General features: G+C 44.7%; 1 protein-coding gene across 16 annotated transcripts in view; it reads right to left on the minus strand.

Moving 5' to 3' along the window:
- The window catches only part of stxbp5l (syntaxin binding protein 5L), a 241,215-nt gene that overhangs the window by 3,183 nt on the left and 225,611 nt on the right, over window positions 1-12,421 (minus strand). For 10 of the 16 annotated variants that reach the window (XM_055870514.1, XM_055870527.1, XM_055870523.1 and 7 more), the window contains 5 exons: window positions 12,174-12,413; window positions 11,366-11,729; window positions 11,033-11,198; window positions 462-573; window positions 46-266 (listed from right to left, as the gene is read on the minus strand). In XM_055870514.1, coding sequence (XP_055726489.1) covers window positions 46-266; window positions 462-573; window positions 11,033-11,198; window positions 11,366-11,729; window positions 12,174-12,413 — 1,103 coding nt within the window. Of the gene's footprint in view, window positions 1-45; window positions 267-461; window positions 574-11,032; window positions 11,199-11,365; window positions 11,730-12,173; window positions 12,417-12,421 lie in introns of all 16 variants that reach the window. The other 6 variants (XM_055870513.1, XM_055870520.1, XM_055870516.1 and 3 more) reach the window with 1 other exon arrangement.

Below are 12,421 nucleotides of genomic sequence, written 5' to 3' on the forward strand. Positions count from 1 at the left end.
TCCCAAAGTTGCTTCATCACACAATCACTGGCTGGGGGGTCGTACCTGGTGGGCGTGTGTGGAGAAGGTCTCGGCGCTGTTCATCATGAGGGCGGTGCGTTCCTCCAGCTCGCCCAGCCTCTCTCCTCTCTGGTCCAGGGCGATGCGGGCTCGGGCCAGGTCCCCCACGACACCGCCGGCTGCAGTCTTCATGTTCTCCAATCCCATTGGACCAGGGATGTGCTGGGCCAAACTCCGAGAGGCCTTACCCGCTGCTGCCTCCCCAACTATAGGGAGATGGGGAGGGAGATGATAGAAAGAGAGAGATATTTAGAAAGAGAAATTGGAGAGATGGATAGGAGCGAGACGAAGAGAGAAATGAAAAGATAAAGGGTGGGAAAGGTTCATGTGTGTCAAACTGTCTCTCACATACTTACTTGGTACACATAAATAACACACATAAAATATAGAAGGTAACCTACACAGCTCCTCTCTGTCGAAGGTCTGGGCATTGCCCCCGAAGAAGCCCTTGAGGAATCCTTTGTTCTGGGCCTCTGGTGTTTCTATAGGAGTGAACAGCTCCCCCAGCATGTCCTGAATCAACACACCGCACACCTTAATACACACACACATTATTACACACAGAAGAATGGCGCCGGAGGGAATGTCCGCCGTTTTACGAGCTCCTGACCAGTTTTGATATTTTGTGTGTTTTTTTGCAATGTTCCTAACTTTTTTTTGTACATAATCGTTGCATGTGACCGAAAAGAGCTTATGGACATTAAAACAGCGATTACTAACCTCGATTTGGATGAGGACTTCTATTTCAACAAATCTGAGGTGAAGGATATAATGCTCATCCCAAATCCCCGTCATTCGGAGGAGGCGGAGACGGCGCTATAGAGGTCGGGGTGCGGGATATCTAATGAGGCCGCGAGTGGATGAGTCGCCATTGCCCTCCGTTCTATTGGTGAACGTGCAATCACTGGAAAATAAACTGGATGAGCTCCATCCGAGACTATCCTATCAATGTGATCAGAAGAACTGTAATATCCAATGTTTCACCGAGTCGTAGCTGAACAAGGAATATATAAATCTAGCTGTTTTTTCTATACATTGGCAAGGCATAACAGCTGTGTCCGGTAAACTGAGGGGGTGTCTGTCTCTTTGTCAACAACAGTTGTTGAGCGATCTCTAATATTAAGGAAGTCTCAATGTTCTGCTCGTCTGAGTTAGAAGACCTCATGATAAGCTGTAGAACACACTATTTACCAAAATAGTTTTAATCTATATTTTTCAAACCAATGCTGGCACTAAGACCGCTCTCAACGAGCTGTATAAAGCCATAAGCTCACCTAGATGTGGCACTCCTAGTGGCCAGGGATTTTAATGCAGGGAAACTGAAATCCATTTTACCAAATTTCTACCAGCATGTCTCTTGTGTAACTAGAGGTGAAAAATGAAAAACTCTAGATTACCTCTGACCATAACTCTATATTCCTGATTCCTGCTTACAAGCAAAAACTCAAACAAGAAGTACAAGTCATGAACTCAATACAGAAGTGGTCAAATGAAGCGGACACTAAGCTACAGGACAGTTTTGCTAGCACAGATTGGAATATGTTCCGGGATTCATCCGACGACATTGAGGAGTTTACCACATCAGTCACCGGCTTAATTAGTAAGTGCATCAACAACGTAATCCCCACAGTGACCGTACGTACATATCCCAACCAGAAGCATTGGATTACAGGTAACATCCTCACTGAGGGAATGGCTAGAGCTGCCGCTTTCAAGGAGTGGGATACAAATCTGGACGCTTATAAGAAAACCCGCTACACCCTCCAATGAACCATCAAACCATCAAACCATCAATACAGGACTAAGATCGAATCGTAATACACCAGCTCTGACGCTCGTCCGATGTGGCAGGGCTTGCAAACTATTACGGATTACAAAGGGAAACCCAGCCGCGAGCTGTCCAGTCCAGCGAGCTGTCCAGAGCCTACCAGACGAGCTAAATACCTTCTATGCTCGCTTCGTGGCAAGCAACACTGAACTATGCATGAGAACACCACTGTTCCTGACGACTGTGTACTCGTGTTCTCTGTAGCCGATGTAAGACCTTTGAACAGGTTAACATTCATAAGACCGCAGGGCCAGACAGATTACCAGGATGCGTACTCAGAGCTGACCAGCTAGCAAGTGTCTTCACTGACATTTTCAACCTCTCCCTGACTCAGTCTGTAATACACACATATTTCAAGCAGATCACCATAGTCCCCGTGGCCAAGAACGCCAAGGTAACATGTCTAAATGACTAAATGACTCACTGTAGCCATCCTCCCAGACACCCTGAATCCACTCCAATTCGCATACCACACCAACAGATCTACAGATCACGCAATCTCTATTGCACTCCACACTGCCCTTTCCCATCTGGACAAAAGTAACACCTACGTGAAAATGATTTTCATTGACTACAGCTCAGCATTCAACACCATAGTGCCCTCAAAGCTCATCACTATTTATTGCGAGCTTAGCACCCTCCTGTACTCCCTGTTCACCCACGACTGCATGGCCGCACACCATCATTATGTTTGCTGACGACACGACGGCGTTAAGCCTGATAACCATCAACGTTGTGACAGCCTACAGGGAGGAGGTCAGGACAACAACCTCTCCCTCAACGTCAGCAAGACAAAGGATCTGATCGTGGACTACAGGAAACGGAGGGCCGAGCACGCTCCTATTCACATCGACAGGGCTGTAGCGGTGACGGTCGAGAGCTTCAAGTTCCTCGGTGTCCACATCTCTAAAGGACATATCATGGTCCAAACACACCAACACCATCATGAAGAGGGCACGACAACACCTCTTCACCGCTTGGTATGGCAACCGCTCGGCATCTGACCGCAAGGTGCTACAGAGGGTAGTGCGTACGGCCCAGTACATCACTGTGGCCGAGCTCTCTGTCACCCAGGACCTCTATACCAGGCAGTGTCAGAGGAAGGCCCTAACATTTGTCAGTCAGAGTCTGTGCTCTCTGGTACCACACGGCAAGTGGTATCAGAACGCCAAGTCTGGGACCAAAAGGCTCCTGAACAGCTTGTACACTCATAGGAAAAAGGGTTCTGCAGTTGTCTCCATAGGAGAAGCCTTTTTGGTTCCAGGTAGAACCCTTTATGGTTCCATGTAGATCCCTCTGTGGAAAGGGTTTGTGAGGGAAATGTTATGGTTTATGTATCAAATCAATGCTACTTTTTAATAACTAATTGGGAAGGTTCATGCGGGTGACTGACTGATCGTGTATGGAGGAATCCTCACTATCACTGTTCCCCAACTTGGCAGTACGCCCAGAATATTGCTACGGGATCAACCGAGGTATCTCAGTTTCAAGTTCTCAACTTGGAGAGAGAGAAAGCCTTGTGAGGTATTGGTCAGTCGAACCAACGGTAGATATTAATTATGCTAAATCATGCAAATATAACTTTTTCCTTTAACGAGTCCGACGAGAAGAATATCGTGCTTTCACTGGAACAGGCCCAGATCCACGCCTTTTGCGTGAAGAAAAGACGCCGGAAAAGGGGACGCAGATCGGGGATCCTTCTGAGAATCCGGAGGCGAGCGAGCAAACTCCCAATGCCTTCCATTCTTCTTGCTAACGTGTAATCGTTAGAAAAAAAAATTGATGACCTACCATTAAGATTATCCTACCAACGGGACATTAAAAACTGTAACATCTTATGTTTCACCGAGACGTGGCTGAGCGAAGAAACGGACAGTATAGAGCTGCCGGGATTTTTCACGCACTGGCAGAACAGAGACGCTACCTCTGGTAAGATGAGGGGTGGGGGTGTGTGTCTTTTTGTCAATAACAGCTGGGGCGTGATGTCTAACATTAAAGAAGTCTTGAGGTATTGCTCGCCTGAGGTAGAGTACCTTATGATACGCTGTCAACCACACAATCTACCAAGAGAGTTCTCATCTGTATTATTCGTAGCCGTCTATTTACCACCACAAAGCAAAGCTGGCACTAAGACCGCTCTCAACCATCTCTATAAGGACATAAGGAAAGAAAAAAATACTCACCCAAAAGCGGCGCTCCTAGTGGCCAGGGACTTTAATGCAGTTTTACAAAAAAAAATACCAGCATGTCACATGTGCAACCAGGGGGAAAAAATCCTGGGCCACCTTTATTCCACACACAGAGATGCATACAAAGCTCTCCCCCGCTCTCCATTTGGCAAATCTGACCATAATTCTATCCTCCTGATTCCTGCTTACAAGCAAAAGCTAAAGCAGGAAGTACCAGTGACTCGCTCAATGCGGAAGTGGTCAGATGACGCGGATGCTACACTACAGGATTGTTTGCTAGCACAGATTGGAATATTTTCCGGGATTCATCCAATGCCATTGAGGAATACACCACCTCAGTCATCGGCTTCATCAATAAGTGCATTGATGACGTACATACAGTCACTGTGGGGTCGACATATCCCAACCAGAAGCCATGGATTACAGGCAACATCCGCATCGAGCTAAAGGCTAGAGCTGCCACTTTCAAGGAGCGGGAGACTAATCCGGACTCTTATAAATCCTGCTATGCCCTCAGATGAACCATCAAACAAGCAAATCATCAATACAGGATTAAGATTGAAATCCTACTACACCGGCTCTGACGCTCGTCGGATGTGGCTGGGCTTGAAAACTATTACGGACTACAAAGTGAAACCCAGACGCGAGCTGCCCAGTGACATGAGCCTACCAGACAAGCTAAATGCCTTTTATGCTCACTTCGAGGCAGGCAACACTGAAGTATGCACAAGAGCACCAGCTGTTCTGGATGACTGTGTGATAACGCTCTCGGTAGCTGATGTGAACAAAACCTTTAAACAGGTCAACATTCACAAAGTTGCTGGGCCAGACGGATTACCAGGACGTGTACTCAAAGAATGAATGGACCACCTGTCAAGTGTCTTGTGTAATACCTACATGTTTCAAGCAGACCACCATAGTCCCTGTGCCCAAGAAAGCGAAGGTAACCTGCCTAAATGATTACTGCCCCGTGGCACTCACATCAGTAGCCATGAAGTGCTTTGAAAGACTGGTCATGGCTCACATCAACAGCATCCTCCCGGACACCATAGACCCACTCCAATTCGCATACCGCCCCAACAGATCCACAGATCTCAATTGCACTCCACACTGCCCTTTCTCTCCTGGACAAAAGAAACACCTATGTGAGAATGCTGTTCATTGACTACAGCTCATTGTTCAACACCATAGTGCCCGCGAAGCTCATCACTAAGCTAAGTACTTTGGGACTTAACACCTCCCTCTGCAACTGTATCTTGGACTTCCTGACGGGCCGCCCCCCAGGTGGTAAGAGTAGGCAACAATACGTCTGCCACGCTGATCCTTAACACTGTGGCCCCGCAGGGGGGTGTATTTAGTCCCCACCTGTATTCCCTGTTCGTCCACGACTGCATGGCCAGTCACGACTCCAACACCATCATTAAGTTTGCTGACGACACAACAGTGGTAGGCCTGATCACCGACAACGATGAGACGGCCTAAGGGAGGAAGTCAGAGAACTGGCAGTGTGGTGCCAGGACAACAACCTCTCCCTCAATATGAGCAAGACAAAGGAGCTGATCGTGGACTACAGGAAAAGGCAGGCCGAACAGGCCCCCGTTAAATCGACGGGGCTGCAGTGGAGTGGGTTGAGAGTTTCTAGTTCCTTGGTGTCCACATCACCAACGAACTATCATGGTCCAAACATACCAAGACAGTCGTGAAGAGGGCACGACATAACCTTTTCCCATTCAGGAGACTGAAAAGATTTGGCATGGGTCTCCAGATCCTCAAAAGGTTCTACAGCTGACCCATCGAGAGCATCCTGACTGGTTGCATCACCGCTTGGTATGGCAACTGCTCGGCATCTGACCGTAAGGCGCTACAGAGGGTAGTGCGTACGGCCCAGTACATCACTGGGGCCAAGCTTCATGCCATCCAGAACCCATATAATAGGCGGTGTCAGAGGAAAGCCCATAAAATTGTCAGAGATTCCAGTCACCCAAGTTATAGACTGTTTTCTCTGCTACCGCACAGCAAGCGGTACTGGAGCGCCAAGTCTAGGACCAAAAGGCTCCTCAACAGCTTCTACCCCTCGCCACCGGACAATTTACATTGACAAGACCTTTTTCACCCCAAAGCCATGACTGCTGAACAGTTAATTAAATGGCTATTCAAACTTTCTGCTTTTCACCCCCTACCTACATGTACATAGTACTTGAATCAATCACCTAACCAAACCTACATGTACATATTATCTCAATCAAACTACCTCGAACCCCAGTACACTGACTACAGTATACATTGTACAGTATATAGCCTGTATATAGTCTTGTTATTGTTATTTTATTGTGTTACTATTTTATTTTTATCTATTTGTTAATTTTCTTACTTTAAGTGCATTGCTGGTAAAGGGCTCGTAAGTAAGCCCTTCAGCATTTGGCACGTGTGACAAATAAAATTTGATTTCATTTGACACACACATTAATACACACACACACACATTAATATACACCACACTAGAGGTTGACCGATTAATCGGAATGGCCGATTAATTAGGGCCGATTTCAAGTTTTCATAACAATCGGTAATCAGCATTTTTGGACACCGATCATGGCCGATTACAATGCACTCCACGAGTAGACTGTGTGGCAGGCTGACTACCTGTTATGCGAGTGCAGCAAGGAGCCAAGGTAAGGTGCTAGCTAGCATTAAACGTATCTTATAAAAAACAATCACTCTTAACATAATCACTAGTTAACTACACATGGTTGATGATATTACTAGTTTATCTAGCTTGTCCTGCTTTGCATATAATCGATGCGTTGCCTGTTAATTTATCATTGAATCATAGCCTACTTCGCCAAACGGGTGATTTAACAAGCGCATTCACGAAAAAAGCACTGTTGTTGCACCAATGTGTACCTAACCATAAACATCAATGCCTTTCTTAAAATCAATACACAAGTATATATTTTTAAACCTGCATATTTAGTTAATATTGCCTGCTAACATGAATTTCTTTTTACTTGGGAAATTGTGTCACTTCTCTTGCGTCTGCGATACCAAGGGCTAAAACAGAACTCCTTTCTATTTCTGACGCAGATTACGCTGCAAGTCCTGCCTCTCCCATCTCCTCATTGGTTTATAGAAGCAGGTACCCACGTGCCATCTCCTCATTGGTTATACCCACGTGGGTGATTGAAAGACGAACTGTTTTGCCGGTTGTCGTGGTAATACTATGAAAGTGTAGATGCCAATCACCATATAAATTCAAAGATGAAAAAGCCTGGAAGGAGGAGAGATGACTAGAAATGATTCGGTTGGCCGTTTTATGTGTGGATTAATTGTCGGAGTAGAGGACCTTGTGCATTTCAGGTAAAATAACAACTCAATGTTTATATCCCAGGACAAATTAGCTAGCAAGTGCAAGCTAACTAGCTAAATTGCCATACATGTTTAATGCTTTTTGACCTGTCCCCAAATTAATGTCATTGGTTCAGAGTTTGTTTTGATATTTTAACATGCATGTAGTGATCGAGTTTGGTGTAGGGGGACAAAATAAATGTATGCACGATAGCGCAAGCGCGCAGCCGGTTTGGGTTCCGTGTAATTAGCATTCTGTCACGTTCCTGACCTTATTTTCCCTTGTTTTGTATGTATTTAGTATGGTCAGGGCGTGAGTTGGGGTGGGTTGTCTATGTGTGTTTTCTATGTTGGGTTTTTTGTGTTCGGCCTGGTATGATTCTCAGTCAGAGGCAGCTGTCAATCGTTGTCCCTGATTGAGAATCATACTTAGGCAGCCGGGGTTTCACGTGTGGTTTGTTGGTGTTTGTTGCCGTGTTAGTGTTTTTTCACCACACGGTACTGTTTCGGTTTTCTGCACATCATTTATTGTTTTTGTATTTCAGTGTTCAGTTCGGTTTTAATAAATCATCATGAGCATTTAGCACTCTGCATATTGGACCGATCCTTCTCGCCTCTCCTCGTCCGATGAGGAGGACGACATAGACTATCGTTACACATTCATTCAAACAGCACTTTACTGCGTTTGCCAGCAGCTTTTCACAATGCTTCAACATTGCGCTGTTTATGACTTCAAGCCTATCAACTCCCGAGATTAGGCTGGCAATACTAAAGTACCTATTAGAACATCCAATAGTCAAAGGTATATGAAATACAAATGGTATAGAGAGAAATAGTCCAATAATAACTACAACCTAAAACTTCTTACCTGGGAATATTGAAGACTCATGTTAAAAGAAACCACCAGCTTTCATATGTTCTCATGTTCTGAGCAAGGAACTTAAACGTTAGCTTTTTTACATGGCATATATTGCACTTTTACTTTCTTCTCCAACACTTTGTTTTTGCATTATTTAAACCAAATTGAACATGTTTCATTATTTATTTGAGACTAAATTGATTTTATTGATGTATTATATTAAGTTAAAATAAAAGTGTTCATTGTTCATTCAGTATTGTTGTAATTGTTATTATTACAAATATATATATAAAAGAATCGTCCGATTAATCGGTATCGGCTTTTTTTGGTCCTCTAATAATCAGTATCGGTATCGGCTTTGAAAAATCATCATCGGTCGACCTCTACATCACACACATTAATACACACACACACACACCACACAGATTAATACACACACATTAATACCTGCACACACATAAGTACACACACACACAAATTAATACACACACACATTAATACACATTTCTAACCAACAAACACACACACACACACACACACACACAGTCATAACTAACCAACATAAACACAGTAAAACAGTCATAACACAGTCATAACTAACCAACATAAACACAGTAAAACAGTCATAACGCAGTCATAACTAACCAACAGAAACACAGTAAAACAGGCATATTGAACCAAAGACACACAACAGCAGAATATGCACAATGGGATTTGTGGATATTTAGGGATTGCAAGTTGGCTAAAAAAGCACATTGTTGATGAAACAGGTTTGAAATATTGTAGGTGAAGGGCAAAATCATCACTTGTCTGCCAATTTAAAGAAGGAGCTTGTTGAGAAGCATATCGGTGTTGGTGTTTTACTGTGCCAGCAGATGGCAGTAGGATCCTGCATGTTCAGTCGTGTTGCTGGATGAGAAAGACTGCATGTCTGAAGCTGGAGCTCCACCAATGTCTCCTCTTATTAGTGTGTGTTTGTTGTGATGGCTCTCTAGCAACACACACACACACACACACACACACACACACACACACACACACACACACACACACACACACACACACACACACACACACACACACACACACACACACACACACACACACACACACCTCACACAAACACACGGTGTTGGGAAAGCTACTCTGAAAATATAGTTTTCCTAGATACCAATTCCTTCACACTGCAATACATTAAGTTACACTTCCATTAGAAAAAAAACTGAATCTAACTAACGACTGGGTATTAGATATAGAACTAATAGAACTAACAACTGGGTCTTGTCTCTAGATATAGAACTAACGACTGGGTCTTGTCTCTAGATATAGAACTAATAGAACTAACGACTGGATCTTGTCTCAAGATATAGAACTAATTTAACTAACGACTGGGTCTTGTCTCTAGATATAGAACTAACGGCTGGGTGTTGTCTCTAGATATAGAACTAACGATTGGGTCTTGTCTCTAGATATAGAAGTAATAGAACTGAAAGAACTAACGAATGGGTCTTGTCTCTAGATATAGAAGTAATAGAACTAATATAATTAATGACTGGGTCTTGTCTCTAGATATAGAACTAATAGAACTAACAACTGGGTGTTGTCTCTAGATATAGAACTACTAGAACTAAAGGCTGGGTCTTGTCTCTAGATATAGAACTAATAGAAATAACGACTGGGCATTGTCTCTAGATATATAACTAATAGAAGTAATAGAACTAACGACTGGGTCTTGTCTCTAGATATAGAACTAATAGAACTAACGTCTGGGTCTTGTCTCTAAATATAGAACTAACGTCTGGGTCTTGTCTCTAGATATAGAACTAATAGAACTAACGTCTGGGTCTTGTCTCTAGATATAGAACTAATAGAACTAACGTCTGGGTCTTGTCTCTAGATATAGAACTAATAGAACTAACGTCTGGGTCTTGTCTCTAGATATAGTACTAATCTAACAAATGACCGCAAACAAAAGATGAGAAAGTATGATTTTGCTTTTTTTTTTTATATATCAACAAAGAAAATGTTATTTCTACCAGTAAATGTGTGCTTTAATGTTGTTTTATTTTGCCACTGTGGTATAAGTGGGATTCATTAGTGAAAACTCCACTCCACTCCGTCGTCCATTTTTCTATGGTAATGTACAGAATGTCAGCGTTTAGTTTCAAGTGAGAATTAGGCAGGTCTGATGCCGAAAAAGAAAAGAAATTCCTGCCAACCATATTTTATTTGATCTTTGCTGAATATATAGTGTGTAGTTCCAGTAGTTAGCTACAGCGCTACATGACAGAAAAGTCATTAACTACTGAAAGCACTACCTAGATTCGAATGTAGTTCAACTACCACCAAGCTACTGCAAAATATAGTTGAGTTACTAGTTGAACTACATGTAGTTCACTACTCTCCAACACTGCACACACACACACTCCACCATGGAGTCAGCGCAGTGGAGCTCAAACCACACATGACAAGCGTGACATTTCACTTCAATGGCCACTGTCACGATTGGGCTTTAGCAAAGGTATCAATTATAGCACCCATATATTTACTGCACCACTGGCTCTGAGAAATCACTCTGCCTAAGCTGCAGGACGCAATGTGCTGCCATACCTACAGAGCAATGAGATTACCAAGGATAGACACACAAACACATGCACAGATGCGCACACGCGCGCGCACACACACACACAAACAAATACAGATTATTCTAACCTTCACAGTACACAAATGCACACACAGATGGGTGCTGACCTGTAGGTTGTCCGTCATCTCCTGGCTGTATGTGAGGCGCTGTATCTCTGTAGGAGAGCTCAGATACAGGGCCTGGCCTCCGTTAGTGAAGACAAAGGTCCGGGCGATACGCAAGTCGGTCAGGGGAAGGTAGTTGATATCCATCAGGGGTCTTAGACTGGGCAAACTGGGAGGAGGCAACAACAGAAAAAGCACAACGCTGTCAAGGGTAGTAGTAGTAGAAGTAATCTCACGGGCCTGTAGGAATACGACAGAACGACAGGTATTTTCTATCCATCAAGGGAACACAACCAAAACAGCTTTTAACAGGCGTGAGAAAGACAGACCGTATACCTTAGGGTCATGATGTGTCCGTTGGCGCAGAAGCAGGCGAGGCAGACGCTGTTGCAGACGGAGACAACGTCAGCCCGCAGGAGGAAGGAGGACTCGGTGATGTTGTGGGTGAACAGGACAGCCTGGGTGGGCATGAGGATGACCTTGGCCTGCTTCTCAGAGCACACAACGGCCAGGTGACCGTCACTGCACGCCTCCTGGGATGATGACGGGGAGAAGTTGACCAGCTTGCGCCTGCGGGGCCGGTCGGGGTCTTCGGGACCGTTGGGGTCCCGCCACACCTCGTAGGGACTCTGAATGAGAGCGCCCCCACAGTCCAGGAAGGCAAATCGCAACACAGAGCCTTTTAGCATCAGGACGGTACCTGGGTGTGCCATGGAAAAGGCAGATAAGATAAGAAAAGATAGCACTTTCAGTAATGTGACATCCGAGATCTTTTCTATATTCACCAAACATTCAATTCTTTCTATCTAATTTGACTAATATCAGTCATTAAAATGGAATGAGAGAGTAGGAGGGCAGCAAAGAATGCCTACCTGCAAATCCCATTATCACACCCACGTTAGCATATCGATAATCTCTTCTCAAATGTTGCTTAGGTGGGCTTGATGAGTAAGCCCCTCCCCCCACCACCATGCCCTCTGTTGAACTTGCACCCCTACACCCTACCCTGTGAGTCAGTGAGTGATTCCTCCATTACAATCATGTCTAATGGCAATGACATCAAAATAACGTAGGCTAAGGCAGGCCACATTAGGGATCTCCTTCCCCCAGACCATCTATCATTCCCTCAGGCAGACAGGCTCACCACTGGGCCCCATGGTGATGGGCTCCTCCATCCTCTCCTCCTCTTCTGTGGGGATGGATATGGGCAAGAGCAGGACCACGCCCAGGCTGGTGCCCACCCACAGGCAGGCGGTAGGAAGAGCATCGCCCTTACGGCCGTAGGACTCTCCGAACTGCAACGTGGTCACTGACTCCTTGGTGTCGCGATCGATGCTGGACACACTGGAGCTCCGCGAGCGACTGAATGAGTTCTCTCTACTTTCTGCTTTA

Source organism: Salvelinus fontinalis, chromosome 19 (assembly GCF_029448725.1).
Source record: "Salvelinus fontinalis isolate EN_2023a chromosome 19, ASM2944872v1, whole genome shotgun sequence".
NCBI classification, from domain to species: domain Eukaryota; kingdom Metazoa; phylum Chordata; class Actinopteri; order Salmoniformes; family Salmonidae; genus Salvelinus; species Salvelinus fontinalis.